The 27,422-nt window shown below is 40.1% G+C and overlaps 1 protein-coding gene across 2 annotated transcripts in view; it reads right to left on the reverse strand.

Moving 5' to 3' along the window:
* The window catches only part of dom (domino helicase), a 479,765-nt gene that overhangs the window by 237,189 nt on the left and 215,154 nt on the right, over positions 1-27,422 (reverse strand). For both annotated transcript variants that reach the window (XM_070088057.1, XM_070088056.1), the window contains exons 12-14: positions 4,703-4,872; positions 3,439-3,582; positions 3,147-3,314 (exon numbers count right to left, since the gene is read on the reverse strand). In XM_070088057.1, the coding sequence (XP_069944158.1) occupies positions 3,147-3,314; positions 3,439-3,582; positions 4,703-4,872 (482 nt within the window). The remainder of the gene's footprint in view (positions 1-3,146; positions 3,315-3,438; positions 3,583-4,702; positions 4,873-27,422) is intronic.

Below are 27,422 nucleotides of genomic sequence, written 5' to 3' on the forward strand. Positions count from 1 at the left end.
GTTTCTCAGTGTACTCGTTGCACCCCTACTTTTCATTGGGGAAATGTTGCATCTCCTGCCAAGTCTTCTGCTTTCATAGGGAATGAGTTTCATATGTAAGTTTGGAACTAATCCCCCCCAGGATTTTCCAAGTGTATATTATCATGTATCTCTCTCACCTGTGCTCCAGGGAATACAGATCAAGGGCCTACAACTGTTTCCAGTAATTCAGGTGCTTTATCGTAATTATGTGTGCCATGAAAGTTTTTTGTACACTCTCCATTGATTGTCTTAAAGGGGGCAGTTACTGTACAGCAGTATTCCAGCCTTGAGAGAACAAGCGATTTGAAGAGAATCATCATGGTCTTGGCGTCCCTAGTTTTAAAGGTTCTCATCATCCATCTTATCATTTTCCTATCAGATGCGGTAGATACATTGTTGTGGTCATTGAAGATGAGATCCTCTGACATTATCACTCCCAGGTCCTTCACATTACTTTTTTGCTCTATTGTATGGTTAGAGTTTGTCCTATACCCTGATACAGCTTTAATTTCCTCAAGTTTTCCATATATGAGTAGTTGAAATTTCTCTTCATTGAACTTCATATTGTTTTGAGTGGACCACTTGAAGATTTGGTTTATGTCCGCTTGGAGTCTTGTGGTGTCTTCGATGGAGGTCACTGTCATGGCAATCCAGGTGTCATCCACAAAGGAAGACACCGAGCTATGGCTTACATCTCTGTCTATGTCAGATATGAGGAATAGAATGGGAGCGAGTACTGTGCCTTGTAGAATAGAGCTTTTCACCATAGCTGCCTCAGACTTTACTCTGTTTACTATTACTCTACAACTTTTCCTGTTATTCCTTCATCACGCATTTTGTGCACTATTACACCATGGTCACAATTGTCAAAAGCTTTTGCAAAGTCTGTGTATACTACATCTGTACTTTGTTTATCCTCTACAGCATCCAGGACCTTGTCATATTGGTCCAGTAGTTGGGACAAGCAGGAGCGACCTGCTCTAAACCCGTGTTGCCCTGAGTTGTGTAACTGATGGGTATCTAGGTAGTTGGCAATCTTGCTTCATAGAAACCTTTCAAACATTTTTATGATATGGGATGTTTGTGCTATTGGTCTGTAGTTCTTTGCAATTGCTTTACTGCCACCTTTGTAGAGTGGGGCTATGTCTGTTGTTTTTAGTGAGTGTGGGATGACCCCTGTGTCCATGCTCCCTCTCCTTAATGCTGAAGGCATGTGACGGGCTTATTGCAGTTCTTGATGAACACGGAGCTCCCCGAGTCTGGGCCTGGGGCAGAGTGCATGGGCATATCATTTGTTACCTTTTCAAAGTCTTGTGGTGTTAGGATAATATCTGAGATTTTTGAGATGACCAAATTTTGGGTCTCGTTCATAAAGAATTCATTTGGATTGTTGACCTTTAGTCTCAAGTTGAAATCTCCTAGTAGCAAGATGTTTAGACAGGAGCTGCGAGATTTTCCAGACAGTGGTCAATTTTTGAAACCTGCTCCCAGAAATGCTGGGAAGTTGCATCTGGAGGCTTGTATACAACCACAATGACGAGGTTCTGGTTTTCAATCTTTACCGCCAAAACTTCAACTACATCATTTGAGGTGCTTAGTAGTTCTGAGCAAATGAGTGACTCTGCGACGTACAGACCAACCCCTCCTTGTTGCAAGCTTAGTCTCGGTTATAATCTGGGATCCATATTTCGTTGTCAAAATGATCCTTTGTGTGGGTCTCTGTGAATGCTGCAAACATTGCATTTGACTCCGTGAGCAGTCCCTTGATGTAGGGGATTTTGTTGTTTTTTGACGGCTTTAGACCCCGTATGTTTGCAAAGACAAATGTCATTATATTGGTGGAATTTAGGGGGTTTTATTTGCTGGCTCTAATATCTGCTGTTCTCGAGTGGAGGTCAATGACAGTGCCTCAAAAGTATTTTCAGTTGGTGTAAGATTACTGTCATTTCTATCAAGAAATCCTCATTTGTTTCACTATGGCATTATTTTATATTTTTTGTTATTAACACATCGGCGGTTTCCCACCAAGGCAGGATGACTTGAAAAAGAAGAAACACTTTCATCATTCACTCCATTACTGTCTTGCCTGAGGCATGCCTACACAACAGATAAAATACTGCATCAACACCCCTTCTTCAGAGTGCAGGCACTGTACTTCCCACCTCAAGGTCTGAAGTGTGGCTAATCAGTTTCCCTGGTCCCTTTCATAAATGTTACTTTGCTCACACTCCAACACTACTTCAAGTCATAAAAACCATTCGTCTCCACTCACTCTTATCTAACATGCTCAAGCACGCTTGCTGAAAGGCCAAACCCCCTTCATACAAAACTTCCTTTACCACCTTCCTCTGACCTTTTCTAGGATGACCCATACTCTGCCTTTCATCTGCTACAGATTTATATGCCCTCCAAGTCATTCTATTTTGTTCCATCCTCTCTAAATGTCTGAATCACCTCAACAACCCTTCCTCTGTCCTCTGGATAATAATTTTAGAAACCTCACACCTCCTCCTAATCTCCAAGCTACAGATTCTCTGAATTATATTCACACTGTACATTGCCCTTAGACACAACATCTTCATTGCCTTCTCCTTGTTGCAAAATTCACCACCCATGCTTCACACCATCTTTGCTTCCATGCATGACATTCTTTGTCTCCACAGACTCCTCAGTGCTCCACTCACCTTTTTACCTTCATCAATTCTATGATTCACCTCATCAATTAATAAACTAACCCAAGTATCAATATCTGTATCAGGTACAGACTACATGATGTGTATACACAGAACTGAACCAGCCTTACTGTACAGAATGTGCTAGAATTACTTGTCTAGTTAATAACATTAGAAAGGTAGGTGTCCCGTTTTGAAAAGGGATATTATAAGATATGAGGGTTATCAAGAATATAAAACTCTTGAGATAGAAAAGTCAGAAGGATGACGTACCAACACCAAGAGCCTATATGAACACTCCCTCCTCTATGCTGCTGGAGAGTTTATCAGAGAATAGAGAGAAGTCCTAGTTATGTTCTCACTATTCTCCAACATCCTTCTGACTAAGGTTGTGAATAAGCATAGCCTAACACAAGGCACTTGATAAAAAAATATAGTATACTGATATTTTACCGTTTTGAAGTGTGCGGTGGTAAAATTGCCTCCTTCAATTGCCAGATCACCCAAAAGGCGCTTCTGGTTTGCTTTCTTCAAGATATTCTCTTCGATGGTCTTCTCTGAGATGAGACGATAGATATGCACATCTCTTGTCTGTCCAATCCTGTGACAACGATCCTGAGCCTGAAGGAAATACCAAAGCACTGAACTCAAATTTCTTTCCTGACTCTAACAGTACTTATTCTTTTTTTTACGTTTTGAACATTTGAGAAAGCTTAAGAATTTCTGATTCAAAACAAATAAATACCTGGGCATCCATGGTTGGGTTCCAATCTGAATCGTAAAAGATAACAGTATCAGCACCCGTGAGATTCACTCCAATGCCTCCTGACCGTGTTGACAAAATGAAAGCAAAGATTCTCTTATCTTGGTTAAATCTCTCCATCAATACCTGTAATGTTCATTTCAAGAGTGTTTTGAGTTAAAGTTTTTCATGTGAAGATTCATGAGCTGAATATTAAGAGAAGTACACATGTAAATGAATGGAATATTTTACAAGGGGTAGCAAATGTGACAGCCAATGCAAACCTAAAAAAAAATCTTGTGAGAGTTTAATACATTTACTTCTCTTTGTGTAAAAACAAACAGGTTATCACATAAAAATCAACAAACTTATTTCTCTACATTCATTATTACACATTTCATCTTACTGACATATACAAGAACTGTATGCTATATGAATAATTATTATTCTACAGAACACCGAACATTTTTGCACTGAAGTCCCTACGAATAGAGTAAACAACCTAAAAGTACAACAGCAAATTTTCAAGAAAAGACAAAATTAACTCCAAAAAAGATTGAGAATAAAAAAAACAAACATCATACCACGGGTGGGGTTTGAACCCGTGGTCAGAGTCTCAAAACTCCAGATCATTGTGTTAGCCAATGGGCCAGCTAGCTTCAATAAGATTCATCCAATTAGGTATATTTCTACACCATAGGAAGGTTAGCATAGGCACCACTGTGACCACATAAGCAAGTTTTTACAAATGAATCTCCCGCTAGCACGGCCGTGACAAACTCTAGCTCAAGTCCCCTCAAAGCCGTCAACATGACTCATGAAATCGTAATGACACGATTGCAAACAAACCATACTACGGGTGGGGTTTGAACCCGCGGTCAGAGACTTTCAAAACTCCAGACCGTTGCGTTAGCCACTGGGCCATCTAGCTTCAATAAGATTCATCCAACTAGGTCACGGCCATGCTAGCGAGAGATTCGTCTGTAAAAACTTGCATGTGTGGCCACAGTGGTGCCTATGCTAACCTTCCTATGGTGTAGACATATACCTAGTTGGATGAATCTTATTGAAGCTAGCTGGCCCAGTGGTTAATGCAACAGTCTTGAATTTTGAGACTCTCTGACTGTGGGTTCAAACCCCACCCGTGGTATGGTTTGTTGCAATTGTGTCATTACGATTTCGTGAGTCACTGAGAATAAAAAACAAACTTAATGAGTAACTTTCATGACTAAATCTGTAATGTAATTAGGTGTTAAAAGAAACCTACCTGTCTTTGGTCAACTCTTGTAGTGCCATCTAGCCTCAAATAAAGATGGCCATGATAATTAAGGAAAGCCTCAAAAACATCCAACATTTTTGTCATCTGAGTGAAGATGAGGATTCGGTGACCACCAGTCTTCAACTGCCGCAACAGGCGATCCAATGTTTGCAACTTGCCTGAAAAAATAGAAAAAAAGTGGGATAGCTATTTAAACATAGCAGATATATCATGATTTTTAGCTACATCTTGCAGAGTGATTGTTAAACAATGATCATTTTGCCAAACAAGGCAAGCATATAATGTATTAATTTTTGTCTTAATGCCACAAATATCATTCACATCACTGCAAAATGAACATACTGTATATCATTACAGTAATGCTAAATATTAACCCTTTCAGGGTTTCGGCCGTACTAGTACGGCTTATGCCCCAGGGTTTTGACGTACTAGTACGCCTACATTCTAGCACCCTCAAATCTAGTGAGAGAAAGCTGGTAGGCCTACATATGAAAGAATGGGTCTATGTGGTCAGTGTGCGCAGTATAAAAAAAATCTTGCAGCACACAGTGTGTAATGAGAAAAAAAAAAAAACTTTGACCGTGTTTTTGGATTAAAACAGCGACTTTGCATTGTATTTTTGTATGGTATTTATTGTTGTATTCTAGTTTTCCTGGTCTTATTTTATAGAATGGAAGACATATTACAGAAATTGAGATGATTTTGACTGGTTTTACAATGAAAAGTACCTTGAAATTGAGCTCAAAGTAGCAGAAATGTTCAATTTTTACCAAAGTTCAAAAGTAAACAAATCATGCCAAGCGTCAAATACATGTCAATTGGTGAGTCTAATATTCTTTCACTAGTGCGCTGATATTATTTATACCATTTCTACACTAATGCAGTAGTCTGCATAACAGTAAATCTTTTATTTTTTGTAAGAATAAAAATTCAAAGTGGAAAGCCAAAGAAATATAAGAGGGGCCTGGGGATGTGACTAACGAACAGAGAACTTGTTATTTTAGTGCCAGGAATGTCTTTCTTGTTTATTCTGGACTCTATTCAAAAATTGGCATCTTTTGAAATTTGTGTGAAATTGGCAAAATTGCTAAATTCTGACCACTTTATTGGATAATTGAAATCGGTAAATGGGTGGTTTCTTGTACTCATTCGATAGAAAGAATGGAGTTCTAGCGAAATAGTTATGATTTTTGTCGACTAGTACATTGGAATTGGCCGAAAATAGGGCTCAAACTGGGCAAAATCGCCGATGCATAAACGCTGTTAAGACCGCTAACTTCGCAAGAGCATAATTCCCTAAGTTTTCCATCAGATTTCATACTTTTGGTGTCATTATGATCAGGAAAAGATTCTCTAACTTTTCACAAGAAAAAAAAAATATTTTTTTTTTGTTGAAATTTGGGGGACCCTGAGAGGGCCTGTGGACCCTGAAAGGGTTAATAGCTTTTCTAACTTTAGATAGGATACAGCATTATGTAAATTTTATCCGGATCAGGTTACACGGCAAAGTCAGTTTTAGTGCAAATTATTAATATGTACATACATCATGTTAATTCACATGAATATATCTATGAATCCTTAAAAAATTGTTGAAAAAATACCTATAAAAATTTAGCTTTTTTAACCACTCCAGTTATGAATCAGAATTATTATACATTATGCCTATATCATAATAGTATAATTTAGTGATAACTTGTTAAATAAAATCATCACATTAACCTCTTAACTGGAACAAACATTCATTTTCTTGTGGGGCAACAAGTACTTCTCTTACAGGATTATAGAACATGCAACACTGAATGCAGTTATGGAAAAATAATAAAAGCATTTCCATTGTACAGTATATTGAAAGTGAGCTGTTTCTGGAGCAATTAAACAATATTATGAAGTCCTGTACAGCATCTAAATAAATACCGTAATATACTTTTAGACTTATTGTATTGTAATACGTACTCTATACACAATACTTGTTAGTAGTTTGTTTCTTGTATATGTGAATGATATAATGGAAGGAATAGATTCAGAGGTGATCCTGTTTGCTGATGATAAGAAACTAATGAGAATACAAGTGGACGAGGATCAGGAAAGATTACAAAGGGAGATATCTGGACAGACTGCAAGCCTGGTCTGATAAATGGCACCTGGAGTTTAACCCCACCAAGTGCATAGTCATGAAGCTTGGGGAAGGATAAATAAGACTGCAGATGGAGTACAGGCTAGAGGATCATAGGCTGCAAACCTCATTTTAGGAAAAGGATCTTGGAGTGATCATTGCATTATACTGAGCACGTCCACTTAGGCACACATCAACTAAGTAACTGCTGCAGCAGGTGGGCACCCGGCAAACCTGAAAATAGTATTCTGACACCTAATACTGAAGCATGCAGCATCAGTATGGAACCCACATCTACTAAAACATGTCAAAAAATTGGAGAAAGTGCAAAAATTTTCAACAAGGTTTGTCCTGGAGCTAAGGGGTATGTCTTATGATGAGAGGTTATGGAAACTCAACCTGATGATACTAGAGGATAGGGAAGACATCATAATGATGTATAAAATAGTGAGACGAATTGGCAAGGTGGAAAGGGACAGTGTGTTTCAGAGAAGGGACACAAAAACAAAGGGACACAGCTGGAAGTTGAAAACTCAGATAAGTCAAAGGATGTTAGGAAGTATTTAACTGACCCCTGCAACCACATATAAGTGAATATCCAAGTCCCTGTATGCACACACACACACACAAATAAGTAATAGTCTTATTTACAGTGAGTAAAAGTTAGGTTATTTTTTCAGAATGGGTTGTAATATACCCCTGTGGATAAAATACTCTGACATATCTTGAACAATTCTGAGTGAACTGTCTCTGAATTCATTAATTTTATCGCACTCCAGTACATAATGACGCAAGGTGTGACAATTGTCCACCTGGCAAAGTTTACATTTCGTTTGGTCTACATCTGGTGGTAGTGATTTAAGCTCCCAAAGGTACTGGTAACCCAGCCAGAGGCAGGGGGTAGTGACATCCAAGAGTCTGCTTCTATTGTTGGATGTACCATAGACATGCAACTCCTCCTGCATGATAGAATGATGATAGATGGACTGACTTGTGTCAATCTTCCTCAGTCTTAAGTCAATAAAATTCAGCTTAAATACTTTTTGTGTTGTTTTCAAACTGCTCAGTGAGAGAAAAACAAACTGATCACACATTCACATTCCTCGTACCAAGTGCAAGAATAAACATAAGGAAGATATTTCATTGCTAGTAAGTTATTAACCCTTTCAGGGTTTCGGCCATACTAGTACGGCTTATGCACCAGGGTTTTTGACGTACTAGTACGCCTAAATTCTAGCGCCCTCAAATCTAGTGAGAGAAAGCTGGTAGGCCTACATATGAAAGAATGGGTCTATGTGGTCAGTGTGCGCAGTATAAAAAATCCTGCAGCACACAGTGTGCAATGAGAAAAAAAAAACTTTGATCGTGTTTTTGGATTAAAACAGCGACTTTGCACTGTATTTTCGTATGGTATTTATTGTTGTATTATAATTTTCCTGGTCTCATTTTATAGAATGGAAGACATTACAGAAATTGAGATGATTTTGGCACACTACTGACAACTTAACCAGTCTGAAAAAACTAACTTGATCAACACCCTTTTAACCATTGTCATAAATGTTGAACAAATGTTTAACTTACGTAAGAAACAATATGAACAACACTGCCAAAGTTACCACAGGACAATAATAATATGAACTTTTCCACTAACAGCTGGGACTTTCCACTCACATACAAGTAAACAGAAGCATTTAACCCATTAACTGTTCAAATGTAGATCTATGTTCTTTCGCCCAGTGCTCCAAATACTTTGAAAGAAAAGAAAAGAAAAGAAAAGAAAGAAAGAAAGAAAAAAAATTAGTCATTACTTATGGAGATACTTATAAGGCCAAAAAGTTGGCGTTTGTTGCCGACCTTTCTCATTTTTTTTTAATTTATACAATTTTGATGTTTTGATAATTGCAATTTATAGTAGTCCTAGACATGAGAGAATGGGTGTGTGCACTCACTGTGCACCATATTAAAATAATTGGGGATGCCTGGGTACCATATGCTCTTTTTTCCTATTAAAAAAAAAAAAATTCTCAAAAAAAAGTTGGGGCACTACGGGAGAGAATGTATATATACGTTTGGACTGTTTACAGGTTAAAGGAATGTAAAGAGGAACTTAGCATACCTTTGGCTAATCTTTTCAATATATCACTGCAAACTGGCATAGTCATTACCATCGGGAAAAGATTCTCTATCATTTCATAAGAAAAAACTTTTTTTTCCAAAAAATTTTGCGACATAGAATGACAGTTTCAGAAAGGGGGCTTGCGACAGTCAAAGGGTTAAACAACCATGGTGACATTACACATCATTGTCTAAGACCTACTTTTACCGGAAAGTGATCACTCTCTCTCCTACACATCCTAACCTAAGCCTCACTATCCTCATAAAAACTCTTTACAGCATTTAGTAACTTACCACCTATTCCATATACTTGCAGCATCTGCCACATTGCTCCCCTATCCACTCTATCATATGCCTTTTCTAAATCAATAAATGCAATGAAAACTTCCCTACCTTTATCTAAATACTGTTCACATATAAAGGTAGTAGGTTGGTAGACAGCAACCACCCAGGGAAGTACTACCGTCCTGCCAGATGACTGTGAAACAGAAACCTGTAACTGTTTTGCATGATGGTAGGATTGCTGGTTTCTTTTTCTGTCTCATATACACGCTAGATAACAGGGATATCTTGCTACTCCTACTTACACTTTGGTCACACTTCACAGACACACACATGCATATATATATACATACATCTAGGTTTTTTTCCTTTTTCTAAATAGTTCTTGTTCCTCTTTATTTCTTCTATTGTCCATGGGGAAGTGGAAAAGAATCTTTCCTCCGTAAGCCATGCGTGTCGTATGAGGCGACTAAAATGCCGGGAGCAATGGGCTAGTAACCCCTTCTCCTGTAGACATTTACTAAAAAAGAGAAGAAGAAAAACTTTATAAAACTGGGATGCTTAAATGTGCGTGGATGTAGTGCGGATGACAAGAAACAGACGATTGCTGATGTTATGAATGAAAAGAAGTTGGATGTCCTGGCCCTAAGCGAAGCAAAGCTGAAGGGGAAAGGACGTTTTGTGTGCGAGGGGCTTGGACTTCCAGCAGGCATGCGTGAGCGTGTTTGATAGGAGTGAATGGAGACAAATGGTTTTTAATACTTGACGTGCTGTTGGAGTGTGAGCAAAGTAACATTTATGAAGGGGTTCAGGGAAACCGGCAGGCCGGACTTGAGTCCTGGAGATGGGAAGTACAGTGCCTGCACTCTGAAGGAGGGGTGTTAATGTTGCAGTTTAAAAACTGTAGTGTAAAGCACCCTTCTGGCAAGACAGTGATGGAGTGAATGATGGTGAAAGTTTTTCTTTTTCGGGCCACCCTGCCTTGGTGGGAATCGGCCAGTGTGATAATAAAAAATAAAAAAATATATGCTTCAATGTAAACACTTGATCTACATATCCCCTACCCACTCTAAAACCTCCTTGCTCATCCGCAATCCTACATTCTGTCTTACCTCTAATTCTTTCAGTAATAACCCTACCATACACTTTTCCTGGTATACTTAGTAAACTAATTCTTCTATAATTTTTACAATCTCTTTTGTCCCCCTTCCCTTTATATAAAGGAACTATACATGCTCTCTGCCAGTCCCTAGGTACCTTCCTCTCTTTCATACATTTATTAAACAAAAAATACCAACCACTCTAACACTATATCCTCCCCTGCTTTTAACATTTCTGTCATGATCCCATCAGTTCCAGCTGCTTTACCCCATTTCATTCTACGTAATGCCTCACGCACCTCCCCCCACTCACATCCTGCTCTTCTTCACACCTAAAAGATGGTATACCTCCCTGGCCAATGTCAACATTTAAAAGTTCCTCAAAATATTCCTGCCATCTACCCAATACCTCCATTTCCCCATCTACTAACTCCTCTACTCTCTTTTTAACTGACAAATCCATTCGTTCCCAAGGCTTTCTTAACTTGTTTAACTCACTCCAAAATTTTTTCTTATTTCCATTAAAATTACTTGACAGTGCCTCTCCTATTCTCTCATCTGCTCTACTTTTTTGCACTCTCTCACCACTCTCTTCACCTTTCTTTTACTCTGCATATACTCTGCTCTTCTTACACACTTCTGCTTTGTAAAAACCTGTCATAAGCTACCTTCTTCTCTTTAATCACACCCTTTACTTCATCATTCCATAAGTCACTCCTCTTTCCTCCTGCACCCACCCTCCTATAACCACAAACTTCTGCCCTACATTCTAATACTGCATTTTTAAAACTATTCCAGCCCTCTTCAATGCCCCCACTACTCATACTTGCACTAGCCCACCTTTCTGCCAATAGTTGCTTATATCTCACCCGAACTTCCTCCTCCCTTGGTTTATACACTTTCTTACTTGTTGATGCCATTTTCCTCTTGTCCCATCTACCTCTTACTCTAACTGTAGCTATGAGTAAATAATGATCTGAAATATCAGTCGCACCTCTGTAAACATGTACATCCTGGAGCCTGCCCATCAACCTTTTGTCCACCAATACATAATCTAAATCTACGTTCATTACGTGTTGTATCATACCTTGTATATTTATCTTCTTTTTCATAAAATATGTATTACTTATTACCAAACCTCTTTCTACACATAGCCCAATTAAAGGCTCCCCATTTTCATTTATTATTATTAACCCTTTGACTGTCGCAACCCCCAATCCTGAGGTGTCTCCTGGTGTCGCAAAATTAAAAAAAAAAAAAAAAAAAAAATTATTTTTTCTTATGAAATGATAGAGAATCTTTTCCCGATTGTAATGACACCAAAAAAACGAAATTTGATGGAAAACTGACGGAATTATGCTCTCGCGAAGTTAGCGACCTCGGTGCTGTTTACAAATCAGCGATTTCGCCCACTTTGAGCCCTATTTTCGGCTAATTCCATTGTTCCAGTCACCCGAACTCATAGCTATTTCTTTAGAACTCCATTTTTTCTATCGATTGAGAACAAGAAACTGCCCATTTACCGATTTTTTTCAACTACCTAATAATGTGGTCAGAAATTAGCAATTTGGCCAATTTCATGAAAACTAAAAAATATGACAATTTCAAAATAAGGTCCACAATGAACAATGCAGACATTCCTGGCTCTAAAATAACATTTTCTTTGTTCATCAGTCACGTCTCCATGCCCCTCTGATATTACTCTTGCTTTCTATTTTGAATTTTTATTCAAACAAAAAATAGAAGACTTACTATTATGCAGACTATTGCAATACTCTAATAATTGCATAAATAACATCAACCCATTCATGACTGCATATTAGAATGGCTAGTTGGACATTTATTGGACAATGGCATCATTTGTTTACTTTTGAACATTGGCAAAAATCAAACATTTCCCCTACTTTGAGCTCCATTTCTAGGTTCTTTTTATAGTAAAATCAATCAAAATCACCTCTATTTCTATAATTTGTTATCCATTCTATCAAATGAGACCAAGAAAATGAGAATACAACCATAAATACTATACGAAAATAGACCACAAAGTCAGCATTTTAATTAAAAAAAAAAACGGTCGGAGTTTTTTTTTTCTCATTATGCACTGCATGCTCCAGGATTTTTTTTTATATGGTGCACACTGACCACACAGACCCATTCTCTCACATGTGGGCCTACAAGCTTTCTCCTGCTTGATTTGAAGCCGCTAGAATTTATGAGTATATATACGTCAAACACGGTACCTCGTAAGACGTATATATATGGCCGTGACAGTCAAAGGGTTAAAGGACCCCAATGGAAATAAGTCACTCTGTCTGACTTATTTGGGTTATCCTTTGTTCTCTACACATATGCTGCTATGTATGATAATCTATGTAACTATTGTGTATACCTGAATAAACTTACTTATTTATTCATTATTATTACATAGTATGTACATCTTTCTTTCAACACACCGGCCGTATCCCACCAAGGCAGGGTGGCCCAAAAGGAAAAACAAAAGTTTCTCCTTTTACATTTAATAATATATACAAAATTAAATACCACATACCATGAAGGCCTTTTCACATCTTAGTCAGTTTTGAAAGTACTTTTTCAATCGCACTTTCAAAAAAGGTGCATTGCGTATAGGAGCTTCATGAGAGTAAACACATGACACTGCAAGATTATTGCAGTAAAAACTGATCTTCAAAATTATTTACTTTAATTAATCATGTAGTTGTATATTAAGTAGAGTAGCTGCTAGATTGGGCAATTATGAAAAATTAATTTTCTAATGTTTGCAGTTGTTTCGAAAGTTACATGGTTGAATAAACGTATTTATCATCGATAAAACTCCTTTCATTATTCACGTTACGGGTAAGCCTTGTTATACAGTGGTACCCCGAGTTTCAAAGTTAATCCGTTCCAGGATGTACCTGGAGTCTACCTGGAAGGTATTCTGCAGATCAACGCCCCAACGGCCCGGTCCACGACCAGGCCTCCCAGTGGATCAGGGCCTGATCAACCAGGTTGTTACTGCTGGCTGCACGTAGTCCAACATACGAACCACAGCCTAGCTGATCCAGCACCTACTTTAAGTATCTGTCCAGCTCTCTCTTGAAGGCAGCCAGGGGCCTATTGGTAATTCTCCTTATACATTGTGGGAAGCTGTTGAACACTTTTGGGCCCCGGACACTTATGATGTTTTCTCTTAGTGTACCAATGGTGCCCCTACTTTTTCATTGGGGGTATTTTGCATCGCCTGAACAGTCTTTTACTTTTGTAGGGAGTGATTTCTGTGTGCAGATTCGGGACCATTCCTTCTAGGATTTTCCAAGTGTAGATTATGACATATTGTAAAGGATCTATGTACTAGTTAAAATCTTGTAATTTTTCAGTTGCCATTTGCTTAAGAAAGATATTTTACATTTGTTATTATAGAATACCAAGACTCAAACAAGTGGCATTTTTTCCTACTTGTGTCTCTGGGAATTGGGTCCATAATGTCCCTCAAGCTGCTCAAGTAGGATTCACATGACAGAGTCACGTGGGAAAAATATTTAGTGTAAAAATAATGTTGAATCGTGTGACTTAGTGAATATTATTTGCGAACATTTTCTGAAAGTTGGACACCATTATGATGTGTCCTCAACCTAATCTCTGGAATCTGAGGATCACACAGTATGAAAACTTCCTCAACTAATACAGCTAATTCTAAAGTCGAAACGTTTGAAACTCAAAGCAATATTTCCCATAAGAAATAATGTAAATACAATTAATTCGTTTCAGAAACCCAAAAATATTCACAAAAAAAACACATTTTATAAAGATTACTTATAGTTTTACATACACACAACAAACATACACAGTACATTTAGTAATAGATAAATAAACATTTAAATAAACGTATAAAATAACATTTTTACTTGCCTTTATTGAAGATTATGGCATCTGGAAGATAGTAAGGAGGAGTGAGGGAGCATTTGTTTGGAAGGGGAATCCCCTTCCATAAAGACTTTAGGTAACAAGTCCTTATCTAAGGTTACTTCCCTTCTTCAAGATTTCCTTAAAATGGGACATGGTTCTGTCACTGAACTTGTTGAAGAGATGGCTTGTTTCAGCTTGCTCAGGGTGGTATTTTTCAGCAAATGCCTGCACCCTATTCCACATTGCACCATCCACCAATACCATCCACCACCATCCACAACCATCCAATGCCAACCACCACCACTATCCACCAATACCATTCACCACCACCACCATCCACCAATACCATTCACCACCACCACCATCCACCACCACCACCATCCACCAATACCATTCACCACCACCACCATCCACCAATACCATCCACCACCACCACCATTAACCAATACCATCTACCACCATCCACCACCACTACCATCCACTGCCACCACCAACCAACACCATCCACCACCACCCACCAACACCATCCAACACCACCACCATCCACCTCCACCAATCCCATCCACCACCACCTCCTCCAATCCCATCCACCACCACCTCCACCAATCCCATCCACCACCACTACCACCATCCACAAATACCATCCACCACCACCACCATCCACAAATATCATCCACCACCACCACTGTAATGGGGGTTCGTAGGAAATATGAAGGTTGGAGATAAACACACTTGTTGGATGGTAACACTATATTGCAGAGTGTGAAGGGGGAGAGAGCCCAAACTGCCTGTCCTGTCGCCTGCTTGGATTACCGGGAACTGAGGCCAATGCAGCACATCCCACGCACTCATGCAGGATCACGTGATGTCATACAAACTAGTCACTAGGCCTAGCAAAGGGGTCGTGTATGTAAAACATATGGATGGTGCTAACTATGATACTCAGATAAGCTATACAACACATGTTGGGGATCAGCAACTATGCTGGCAGCTCGCTCATGTTACGTATGTCGTCTCGACATACAATACTATGCTATAGGCTGAACAGGCAGGTCGCTCTGGGCTGATTCTATACAATAGCAAAGACATATGTAACTTAGAACTGATGGATGGTATTGTAATGGGTGCTAATGTAATGCATTACAAATTATAAGTCAAAATCATATTATAATAAAGGATGGAATTGATCGATTGATCTGTATTCATGCACTCTACGGATTCTGAGGAAGAATAAATATATATTTACAAATGTGAAAGTAAATTAACTTCAAAGGCAAAAAATTTTTCTGAAAACTGATCAGCTAATAACAAAACACACAGTTGACAACTTCAGTCATCTTGGACATCTAATTATACAGGCTATGTACATTTAAACCCAACTCTGCGAGGGTAAGATTTACATATGCAGAATGGTTATCGTCTTTGGGAGGATTGAATTCCTTTGCAATGGCTAACACATACCTTGACTGAGGGTGATCTGAACAAGTATCTACAATAGATACTTGTGGGTTTCTCATTACTTGTCGAGTACGCAAAGAATAACGACATTCCGGTTGATTATCTGGCTGAATATTAGAGGTAGAGGGTACAGAGTCAAGAGGATTGTCAGCGACTGACACATTAGTCTGGCGAACAGGTCTGGTACGCAGTTCGAAACACGGGGCACGTTTAATACTCGGGGCAAAATTGGTGCAAAAAAAGTGGTCAAAACTCAAAGCGTTCAATAGTTGATGCCTTCAAAGCTCGGGGTTCCACTATATTTGATGGCTTTGATATATTGAAATTGCCCTCTGAAGGGTTAAATTTTACATATATCAAAACCATCAAATACAGTGGAACCCCGAGTTTTGAAAGCATCGACTATTGAACGCTTTGAGTTTCGACCGCTTTTTTCGCACTAAGTTTCTCCAACTTTGCCCCGAGTATTAAACGTGCCCCATGTTTCGAACTGCGTACCAAACCTGTCCACCAGCCCGCGGCCCCCGAGCAGGCGTCGTGAGCCAGAGTGGCTTTGTTTATGCTTGAGTGAACACTAACCCGTGTGCTCATTAAAACATTTCACATCTAATTCATTGTGTTTGGTGCTTGTTTATTAAATGTGAATATGAAATAAGTTACCATGGTGGTGATGGTGGATGGTATAGGTGGATAGTGGTGGTGGATGGTATTGGTGGATGGTGGTGGTGGATGGTATTGGTGGATGGTGGTGGTGGATGGTGGTGGTGGATGGTGGTGGTGGATGGTGGTGGTGGATGGAATTGGTGGATGGTATTGGTGGATGGTGGTGGTGGTGGTGGATGATGGTGGTGGTGGTGGTGGTGGTGGTGGACGACGGTGGTGGTGGTGGACGACGGTGGTGGTGGTGGTGATGGTGGACGGTGGTGGTGGTGGTGATGGTGGACAGTGGTGGTGGTGATGGTGGACGGTGGTGATGGTGGACGGTGGTGGTAATGGTGGATGGTATTTGTGGATGGGGGCAGTGGTGGATGGTATTGGCAGGTGGTGGGGGATGGTATTGGTGGATGGTGGTATTGGTGGATGGTGGTATTGGTGGATGGTGGTGGTGGTGGATGGTATTGGTGGATGGTGGTGGGGGATGGTATTGGTGGATGGTATTGGTGGATGGTATTGGTGGATGGTGGTGGTGGATGGTGGTGTATGGTGGTGGTGCTGTATGGTGGTGGTGTATGGTGATGGTGGTGGTGGTGGTGGATGGTGGTGGTGCTGTATGGTGGTGGTGCTGTATGGTGGTGGTGCTGTATGGTGGTGGTGCTGTATGGTGGTGGTGTATGGTGATGGTGGTGGTAGTGGATGGTATTGGTGGATGGTGGGGGTGGAGGTGGATGGTACTGGTGGATGGTGGTGATGGATGGTATTAGTGGATGGTGGTGGTGGTAGATGGTATTGGTGGATGGTGATGATGGCATTGGTGGATGGTGGCAGTGGTGGATGGTACTGGTGGTGGATGGTATTGGTGATGGATGGTATTGGTGGATGATAGCGGATAGTATTGGTGGATGGTGGCTAGTATTGGTGGATGGTGGTGGATGATATTGGTGGATGGTATTGGTGGTGGATGGTGCTGGTGGTGGATGGTGCTGGTGGTGGATGGTACTGGTGGATGGTGGTGGAAAGTACTGGTGGAGGGTGGTGGATGGTATAGGTGGAAGGTCGTGGTGGTGGATGGTATTGGTGGATGGTGGTGTTGACAAGCGTTTACCTTATGAGTTGTTATATTCCACGCCGAAACCCAATTATAACCCTGATGATTTCATAGCAACTCGTACCAGCATAGCTCAAAGTGTTTTTAGAAGAATCCGTGAAACACTTCATAAATCAACAGCAGAATTTACCAGAGTAACTAATAGCCGTGTTAAGCCGACAAAAGTTAAAGTGGGTTCGAGAGTAATGCTGACTAATTTCAACAAAACATCTGCAATGCCTAAGCTCAACCAAAAGTTTGTTGGCCCTTATCGAGTAGCTGAACATATCAATGGCAATAAGTATAAGGTTAGAGAAATTAGTACTGATCAGTATAAGGAATTGCACTTAGATCATATGAAATTAGTATGCAATGTCGAGGATGATAATTCTACCCAGACTAATGTGTCAGTCGCTGACAATCCTCTTCACTCTGTACCCTCTACCTCTAATACTCAGCCAGATAATCAACCCGAATGTCGTTATTCTTTGAGTACTCGACAAGTAATGAGAAACCCACAAGTATCTATTGTAGATACTTGTTCAGATCACCCTCAGTCAAGGCATGCGTTAGCCATTGCAAAGGAATTCGATCCTCCCAAAGACGATAACCATTCTGCATATATAAAACTTACCCTCGCAGAGTTGGGTTTAAATGTACATAGCCTGTATAATTAGATGTCCAAGATGAATGAAGTTGTCAACTGTGTGTTTTGTTATTAGCTGATCAGTTTTCAGAAAATTTTTTTGTGTTTACGTTCCCTCCGAATTCTGAGATTAGCAGTACTGATCTGTGCGCGCCAGATTTGCCTTTGATGTTAATTTACTTTCACCTTTGTAAATATATATTTATTCTTCCTCAGAATCTGTAGAGTGCATGAATACAGATCAATCGATCAATTCCATCCTTTATTATAATATGATTTGTACTTATAATTTGTAATGCATTACGTTAACATCCATTACGATACCATCCATCAGTTCTAAGTTACATATGTCTTTGCTATTGTATAGAATCAGCCCAGAGCGACATGCCAGTTCAGCCTATAGCATAGTATTGTATGTCGAGACGACATACGTAACATGAGCAAGCTACCAGCATAGTTGCTGATCCCCAACATGTGTTGTATAGCTTATCTGAGTATCATAGTTAGCACTATCCATATGTTTTACATACACGACCCCTTTGCTAGGCCTAGTGACTAGTTTGTATGACATCACGTGATCCTGCATGAGTGCGTGGGATGTGCTGCACTGGCCTCAGTTCCTGGTAATCCAAGCAGGTGACAGGACAGGCAGTTTGGGCTCTCTCCCCCTTCACACTCTGCAATATAGTGTTACTATCCAACAAGTGTGTTTATCTCCAACCTTCATATCTCCTATGAACCCCCACTACAGTGGTGGTGGTGGATGGTATTTGTGGATGGTCGTGGTGGTGGATGGTATTTGTGGATGGTCGTGGTGGTGGATCGCATTTGTGGATGGTCGTGGTGGAGGATGGTATTTGTGGATGGCAGTAGTGGTGGATGGTAGTGGTGGTGGATGGGATGGGATTGGTGGATGGTGGTGGTGGATGGTGGTGGTGGATGGTGGTGGTGGATGGTACTGGTGGATGGTACTGGTGGATGGTACTGGTGGAGATGGATGGTGGTGGTGGTGGATGGTGTTGGTGTTGGTAGTGGTGGTGGATGGTAGTGGTGGTGGATGGTAATGGTGGATGGTGGTAGATGGTATTGGTTGATGGTGGTGGTGGATGGTGGTGGTGGTGGATGGTGGTGGTGGATGGTATTGGTGGTGGTGGAGGATGGTATTGGTGGATGGTGGTGGTGGTGGTGGACGGTATTGGTGGATGGTGGTGGTGATCGTGGATGGTATTGGTGGATGTTGGTGGTGGATGGTATTGATGGATGGTCATGGATGGTGGTGGTGGTGGATGGTGGTGGTGGATGGTATTGGTGGATGGTGGTGATGGTATTGGTGGATGGTGGTGGTGGTGGATGGTATTGATGAATGGTGGTGGTTGATGGTATTTGTGGATGGTGGTAGTGGTGGATGGTAGTGGTGGTGGATAGGATTGGTGGAGATGGTGGTGGATGGGATTGGTGGAGGTGGATGGTGGTGGTGGTGGTGGATGGTGTTGGTGGGTGGTGGTGGTGGAAGGTAGTGGTAGTGGATGGTGGTAGATGGTATTGGTTAATGGTGGTGGTGGTGGATGGTGATGGTGGTGGTGGTGAATGGTATTGGTGGATGGTGGTGGTGGTGGATGGTGGTGGTGGTGAATGGTATTGGTGGATGGTGGTGGTGGTGAATGGTATTAGTGGATGGTGGTGGTGGTAAATGGTATTGGTGGATGGTGGTGGTGGTGAATGGTATTGGTGGATGGTGGTGGTGGTGAATGGTATTGGTGGATAGTGGTGGTGGTGAATGGTATTGGTGGATGGTGGTGGTGGTGAATGGTATTGGTGGATAGTGGTGGTGGTTGGCATTGGATGGTTGTGGATGGTGGTGGATGGTGCAATGTGGAATAGGGTGCAGGCATTTGCTGAAAAATACCACCCTGAGCAAGCTGAAACAAGCCATCTCTTCAACAAGTTCAGTGACAGAACCATGTCCCATTTTAAGGAAATCTTGAAGAAGGGAAGTAACCTTAGATAAGGACTTGTTACCTAAAGTCTTTATGGAAGGGGATTCCCCTTCCAAACAAATGCTCCCTCACTCCTCCTTACTATCTTCCAGATGCCATAATCTTCAATAAAGGCAAGTAAAAATGTTATTTTATACGTTTATTTAAATGTTTATTTATCTATTACTAAATGTACTGTGTATGTTTGTTGTGTGTATGTAAAACTATAAGTAATCTTTATAAAATGTGTTTTTTTGTGAATATTTTTGGGTTTCTGAAACGAATTAATTGTATTTACATTATTTCTTATGGGAAATATTGCTTTGAGTTTCAAACGTTTCGACTTTAGAATTAGCTGTATTAGTTGAGGAAGTTTTCATACTGTGTGATCCTCAGATTCCAGAGATTAGGTTGAGGACACATCATAATGGTGTCCAACTTTCAGAAAATGTTCGCAGATAATATTCACTAAGTCACACGATTCAACATTATTTTTACACTAAATATTTTTCCCACGTGACTCTGTCATGTGAATCCTACTTGAGCAGCTTGAGGGACATTATGGACCCAATTCCCAGAGACACAAGTAGGAAAAAATGCCACTTGTTTGAGTCTTGGTATTCTATAATAACAAATGTAAAATATCTTTCTTAAGCAAATGGCAACTGAAAAATTACAAGATTTTAACTAGTACATAGATCCTTTACAATATGTCATAATCTACACTTGGAAAATCCTAGAAGGAATGGTCCCGAATCTGCACACAGAAATCACTCCCTACAAAAGTAAAAGACTGTTCAGGCGATGCAAAATACCCCCAATGAAAAAGTAGGGGCACCATTGGTACACTAAGAGAAAACATCATAAGTGTCTGGGGCCCAAAAGTGTTGAACAGCTTCCCACCATGTATAAGGAGAATTATAAATAATCCCCTGGCTGCCTTCAAGAGGGAGCTGGACAGATACTTAACCCTTTGACTGTTTACGCTGTATATACACGTCTTACGCACCACTGTTTCTGACGTATTTATACGCATAAATTCTAGTGGCTTCAAATCAAGCTGGAGAAAGCTGGTAGGCCCAAATGTGAGAGAATGGGTCTCCATGGTCAGTGTGCACCATACAAAAAAAATCGGGGAGCCAGTGGTGCATTGTGGGAATGCCATTTCCGTTGTCCTTTTTCAACATGCTTAGCGTTAAGAAATATGTGACTCCCCAGCAAATCTGGGACTCTTCTCTTCCCAAGTGATGCTCTAACACAGATGGAAGTGTCAGTGAAGATCAATTTCATGATTTCGAAGAGTTTGAGACCAAAAGCAATGGAGGAGGAGGAGGAGGAAGATGAGGAGGAAGAAGAGGAGTGGGAGGAAGAGGAGGAGGAGGAGGAAAAGGAGGAGGAGAAGAGGAGGAGGAGAAGAGTAGGAAGAGGAAGAGGAAGTGGAGAAGAGGAGGAGAAGAGGAAGAAGAAAAGGAGGCAGAGAAGAGGAGGAGAAGAGGAAGAGGAAAAGGAGGCAGAGAAGAGGAAGAGGAAAAGGAGGCAGAGAAGAGGAGGAGGAAGAGGAGGAGGAGGAGGAGGAGAAGAGGAGGAGGAGAAGAGGAGGAGGAGAAGAGGAGGAGGAAGAGGAAAAGGAGGCAGAGAATAGGAAGAGGAAGATGAAAAGGATGAGGAGGAGAAGAGGAGGAGGAAGAGGAGGAGGAGAAGAGCAGGAGGAAGAGGAGGAGGAGGAGGAGGAAGAAGAAGAAGAATAAGAAGAAGAAGAAGATGAAGATGATGATGATGATGATGATGATGATGATGATGATATGATGATGATATGATGATGATATGATGATATGATGATGATGATATGATGATGATATGATGATGATGTAATAATATTGTTCCCTTGAAGCAAGAAAAAAAAAAGGCCACCCCATGACAGTGACAAGATAAGGGGAGATAACATCTGATAAGAGCTGACTTTGATGAGCATACACGAGGGTGCAACTGATAAGAAAAGATTAGATGACCATCGCCCTCCCTTTGTTTTTGCTGGTACACAAACATTTCTGTCTGTCTATTTGTCTGTCTGCCAAGCTCCCTGTCTATCCGTCTAGCTCTCTGTCTCAGAGAGCCACAGGACTGTGTCATCATGTTTACTCACATCTTCAAGCAGAGTATAGCACTTTGTCTGGATTTCTTGGGTTATCCTAGGTAATTTACACTATGTATACTTGTATTTATGTGTACCTGTGAGACATAGACAGACAGATAGAAAGACAGACAGATTGAAAGAGATAGAATGAGGGAGAAAGATAATTAGAATGGAGGGGAAGCAGCATCCGACCCCATTGTTTTGACAGGCAGGAAGGGGAGTGAGTAATGAGACAATATGCCATTTTGACAGCTGCCGACTCCTGACTCAAAACAATTATAAGCCACACACACTCGCACCCAAGACAAGCTTGCTGAATGGTGATAATAGCAGTTTTATGAAAGTATCTAGTGACTATATATGTGTATATATATTATAGAAACCAGAAGCAAGAAGGGAAGGCAGGAATGAAGGAAGGAAGGAAAGGAATGCAGGAAAGGAATGAAGGAAAGGAATGAAGGAAAGGAATGAAGGAAAGGAATGCAGGAAAGGAATGCAGGAAAGGAATGAAGGAAAGGAATGCAGGAACAGAATGAAGGAAAGGAATGCAGGAAAGGAATGAAGAAAAGGAATGCAGGGAAGAAATGAAGGAAAAGAATGAAGGAAAGGAATGGAGAAAGGGAATGCAGGAAAGGAATGCAGGAAAGGAATGAAGCAAAGGAATGAAAGAAAGGAATGCAGGAAAGGACTGAAGGAAAGGAATGAAGGAAAGGAATGAAAGAAAGGAATGCAGGAAAGGAATGCAGGAAAGTAGGAAGGAAGGAATGATGACACATGACCATTTACCTAGGATAACTACATAACACAACTGCCTGCTAATACTTTGAAGAAAAGTGCTCAGACGAGGTGTTTTGTCTTTGCACATAAAAAAAAAAAAAGTCCACAATAATGCACATGCACTGGTTTTATGTGTGAGGAGTGTAAAACACCATTGTGTATGAAAACATGTTTCAAAGAGTTCCACAAGCTGCAGAACTTCTAGGAATATGTTCGGTGACTGTACATTGGTATATATATTATAGAACAATAGTAATGAACATTTTTTTGTATTGTTTGTTTTTGTAAACAAGTTTTGTAAACAATATATTGATAATTATGTTTGTGTGCTTATTGTGTTGTATACAACGAGTGTATATATGTACATTGCACCTTACTTTGGTCTCACGGGCCACATAAGTTGTGTGAAAAAATAAAATAGTGAAAAAAAAAACTTCAAATACAAGTAAACCTAAGTTTACTGGGTGAGCGGCAGTCACCACTGTTGCCATACGCGGCTCATTTTCTGCAAACTTCACAGCTCTATATCTCGGTAAGTACTGATGGCAAAAATTTTTTTTTTTGCACTAAAACACTCAGAAAAATAATCTTAACATTTTCATAAGAAAAAATATTTTTTTTTTCCCACTGGGAGGCCTGGTCGTGGACCGGGCTGTTGGGGCGTTGATCCCCAGAATACCTTCCAGGTAGACTCCAGGTACCTCCTCGAACGGATTAACTTTGAAACTCGGGGTACCACTGTATAACGAGGCTTACCCGTAACTTGAATAACGAAAGGAGTTTTATCAATGATAAATACATTTATTCAACCATGTAACTTTTGAAACAACTGCAAACAGAAAAATAATTTTTCAGATTTACCCAATCTAGCAGCTACTCTACTTAATATACAACTACATGATTAATTAGAGTAAATAATTTTGAAGATCAATTTTTACTGCAATAATCTTGCAGTGTCATGTGTTTACTCTCATGAAGCTCCTATACGCAATGCACCTTTTTTGAAAGTGCGATTGAAAAAGTACTTTCAAAACTGAATTGGATGTGGAAAGGCCTTCATGGTATGTGCTATTTAATTTTGTATATATTACTAAATATAAAAGTAGAAACTTTCGTTTTTCCTTTTGGGCCACCCTGCCTTGGTGGGATACGGCCGGTGTGTTGAAAGAAAGATGTACATACTAATAATAACAATGAATAAGTAAGTTTATTCAGGTATACACAATAGTTACATAGATGATCATACATAGCAGCGTATGTGTAGAGAACAAAGGATAACCCAAATAAGTCAGACAGAGTGACTTATCTCCATTGGAGTCCTTTAATAATAATAAATGAAAGTGGGGAGCCTTTAATTGGGCTATGTGTAGAAAGAGGTTTGGTAATAAGTAATCATATTTTATGAAAAAGAAGATAAATAAATATACAAGGTATGATACAGCACGTAATGAAAGTAGTTTGTTAGATTATGTATTGGTGGACAAAAGGTTGATGGGCGGCCTCCAGGATGTACATGTTTATAGAGGGGTGACTGATATATCGGATCATTATTTAGTTGTAGCTACAGTTAGAGTAAGAGGTAGATGGGACAAAAGGAAATTGGCAACAACAAGTAAGAGAGGTGAAAGTGTATAAACTAAGGGAGGAGGAAGTTTGGGTGAGACATGAGCAACTATTGGCAGAAAGGTGGGCTAGTGCAAGTATGAGTAGTGGGGGCATTGAAGAGGGCTGGAATAGTTTTAAAAATGCAGTATGAGAATGTGGGGCAGAAGTTTGTGGTTATAGGAGGGTGGGTGCAGGAGGAAAGAGGAGTGATTGGTGGAATGATGAAGTAAAGGGTGTGATTAAAGAGAAGGTAGCTTATGACAGGTTTTTACAAAGCAAAAATGTTATAAGAGCAGAGTATATGCAGAGTAAAAGAAAGGTGAAAAGAGTGGTGAGAGAGTGCAAAAGTAGAGCAGATGAGAGAATGGGAGAGGCACTGTCAAGTAATTTTAATGGAAATAAGAAAAATTTTTGGAGTTAAACAAGTTAAGAAAGCCTAGGGAATGAATGGATTTGTCAGTTAAAAACAGAGTAGGGGAGTTAGTAGATGGGGAAATGGAGGTATTGGGTAGATGGCAGGAATATTTTGAGGAACTTTTAACTCGTAAACGGTCCAAACCTATATATAAGTTTACTACCGTACTGCCCCAACTTTTTAGAGAAAAAAAAAAAAAAATGGCTGTTTTTTAATAGGAAAAAAGAGCATATGGTACCCAGGCATCCCCAATTATTTTAATATGGCGCACAGTGAGGGCTCACACTCATTCTCTCATGTCTAGATGACTCAAGGTTATCGTGGCAATTTAAAATGTATGACACACAAAACGTATATATACGTTTGGGGCACCAGCGGTAAAAAGGTATATACAGGTCTCCCTCAACATTCGCGAGGGTTAGGGGATCAAGATCCTCGCGAATGTTGAAAAACTGTGAATGTTTGGTGCCCCAATATATTGTAGGGAAATATATTACAATACTGCTTCCTTAACTTGTTGAACCATGAATAATCATAAAATACATGAAAACGTTGTAAATTGTACTAAATATATACATGTTATGCTTTAATAACGTATGTTATTTAATAACATGTATGGTAATAATACGTATGTTATTAAATACCACAGACTCCACCACTGCGAGTCCCTACTACCCTCCCTCCGACCCCTGCAACTGGCAGCCAGCCCTCCCACCACTGTGTGGTGAGTGTTTTGTTTGTTCATTATTTGCTATTAAACTACAGTATAAATAATGTAAACCCATTCATGACTGCATATTGGAATGGCTATTAGGAAAGGCATTAGATGGTGACATCATGTGTTTACTCTTGAACACAGCAAAGAATCGAACATTTCTGCTATTGCTAATAATAACAATAGTAATAATAATAATAATAATAATAATAATAATAATAATAATAATAATAAATACGATATAATTGAAGAAGGAAACTGTACAAAAATGCGAGGGAGTGGTTGACACATCGTCAGTGTGACTTTGTTTATGCTGGAGTGAACATTAGTCTCCCTGCTCTTCCAAACATTTCACAATAATTCAGCGGTTGAGGCAGTGGTATTTAATAACATATATGTTATAAATATTATGGGTGTGAAGCTTGGGTGGTAAATGCAGCAGCGAGGAGACGGTTGGAGGCAGTGGGGATGTCCTGTTTAAGGGCAATGTGTGGTGTAAATATTATGCAGAAAATTCGGAGTGTGGAAATTAGGAGAAGGTGTGGAGTTAATAAAAGTATTAGTCAGAGGGCAGAAGAGGGGTTGTTGAGGTGGTTTGGTCATTTAGAGAGAATGGATCAAAGTAGAATGACATGGAAAGCATATAAATCTATAGGGGAAGGAAGGCGGGGTAGGGGTCGTCCTCGAAAGGGTTGGAGAGAGGGGGTAAAGGAGGTTTTGTGGGCAAGGGGCTTGGACTTCCAGCAAGCGTGCGTGAGCGTGTTAGATAGGAGTGAATGGAGACGAATGGTACTTGGGACCTGACGATCTGTTGGAGTGTGAGCAGGGTAATATTTAGTGAAGGGATTCAGGGAAACCAGTTATTTTCATATAGTCGGACTTGAGTCCTGGAAATGGGAAGTACAATGCCTGCACTTTAAAGGAGGGGTTTGGGATATTGGCAGTTTGGAGGGATATGTTGTGTATCTTTATATGTGTATGCTTCTAGACTGTTGTATTCTGAGCACCTCTGCAAAAACAGTGATAATGTGCGAGTGTGGTGAAAGTGTTGAATGATGATGAAAGTATTTTCTTTTTGGGGATTTTCTTTCTTTTTTGGGTCACCCTGCCTCGGTGGGAGACGGCCGACTTGTTGAAAAAAAAAAAAAAAAAAAAACTGCTAAATAAGCCACCATGGGCCCAAAGAAAGCAAGCTTCTAGTGCCAGCCAGCCCTTTGGTAAAGGGCTGAAAGAGAGGAGAGAATGTGCCTTTTTAAGTGATTCTGCAATATGTACGATACTAAAGCAGCAGGAGTCTATAAAGGCTATAGCGCCAGCCAGTGATAAAGTGAAGCATTAACTGTAGCAAGTTAAGCAATTAACCGATAGAAAGAGGACAGCACGAAACTGACTCCTCCATTGTTGTGGAAGAGTTGGTGCAGAATGATGAAGAACTAACCACTGCAGAGCTGTAAGAGCCTGAGGTGCAACAGTAACAGATCAAAGCTCAGGAATGTGCTTCAGAGCAGGAGGAAGAGAGACGGAGGAAGTTGCCTTTGTCAAAGATTAAGGAAATGTGTATAATCCTTACAAAGGTGCGAGCATTTATGGATGAATTTTATCCTGCCACAGCTGTTGCAAACCGTATTGGCAACATGTACAATGACACTCTTGTGTCCCATTTTAGGGAAATCCTAAGGGCACGTGAGAAACAGAGCTCTCAGGACAGATATTTTGTGCAAC

The sequence above is a fragment of the Cherax quadricarinatus genome, chromosome 23, assembly GCF_038502225.1.
Source record: "Cherax quadricarinatus isolate ZL_2023a chromosome 23, ASM3850222v1, whole genome shotgun sequence".
NCBI lineage: Eukaryota > Metazoa > Arthropoda > Malacostraca > Decapoda > Parastacidae > Cherax > Cherax quadricarinatus.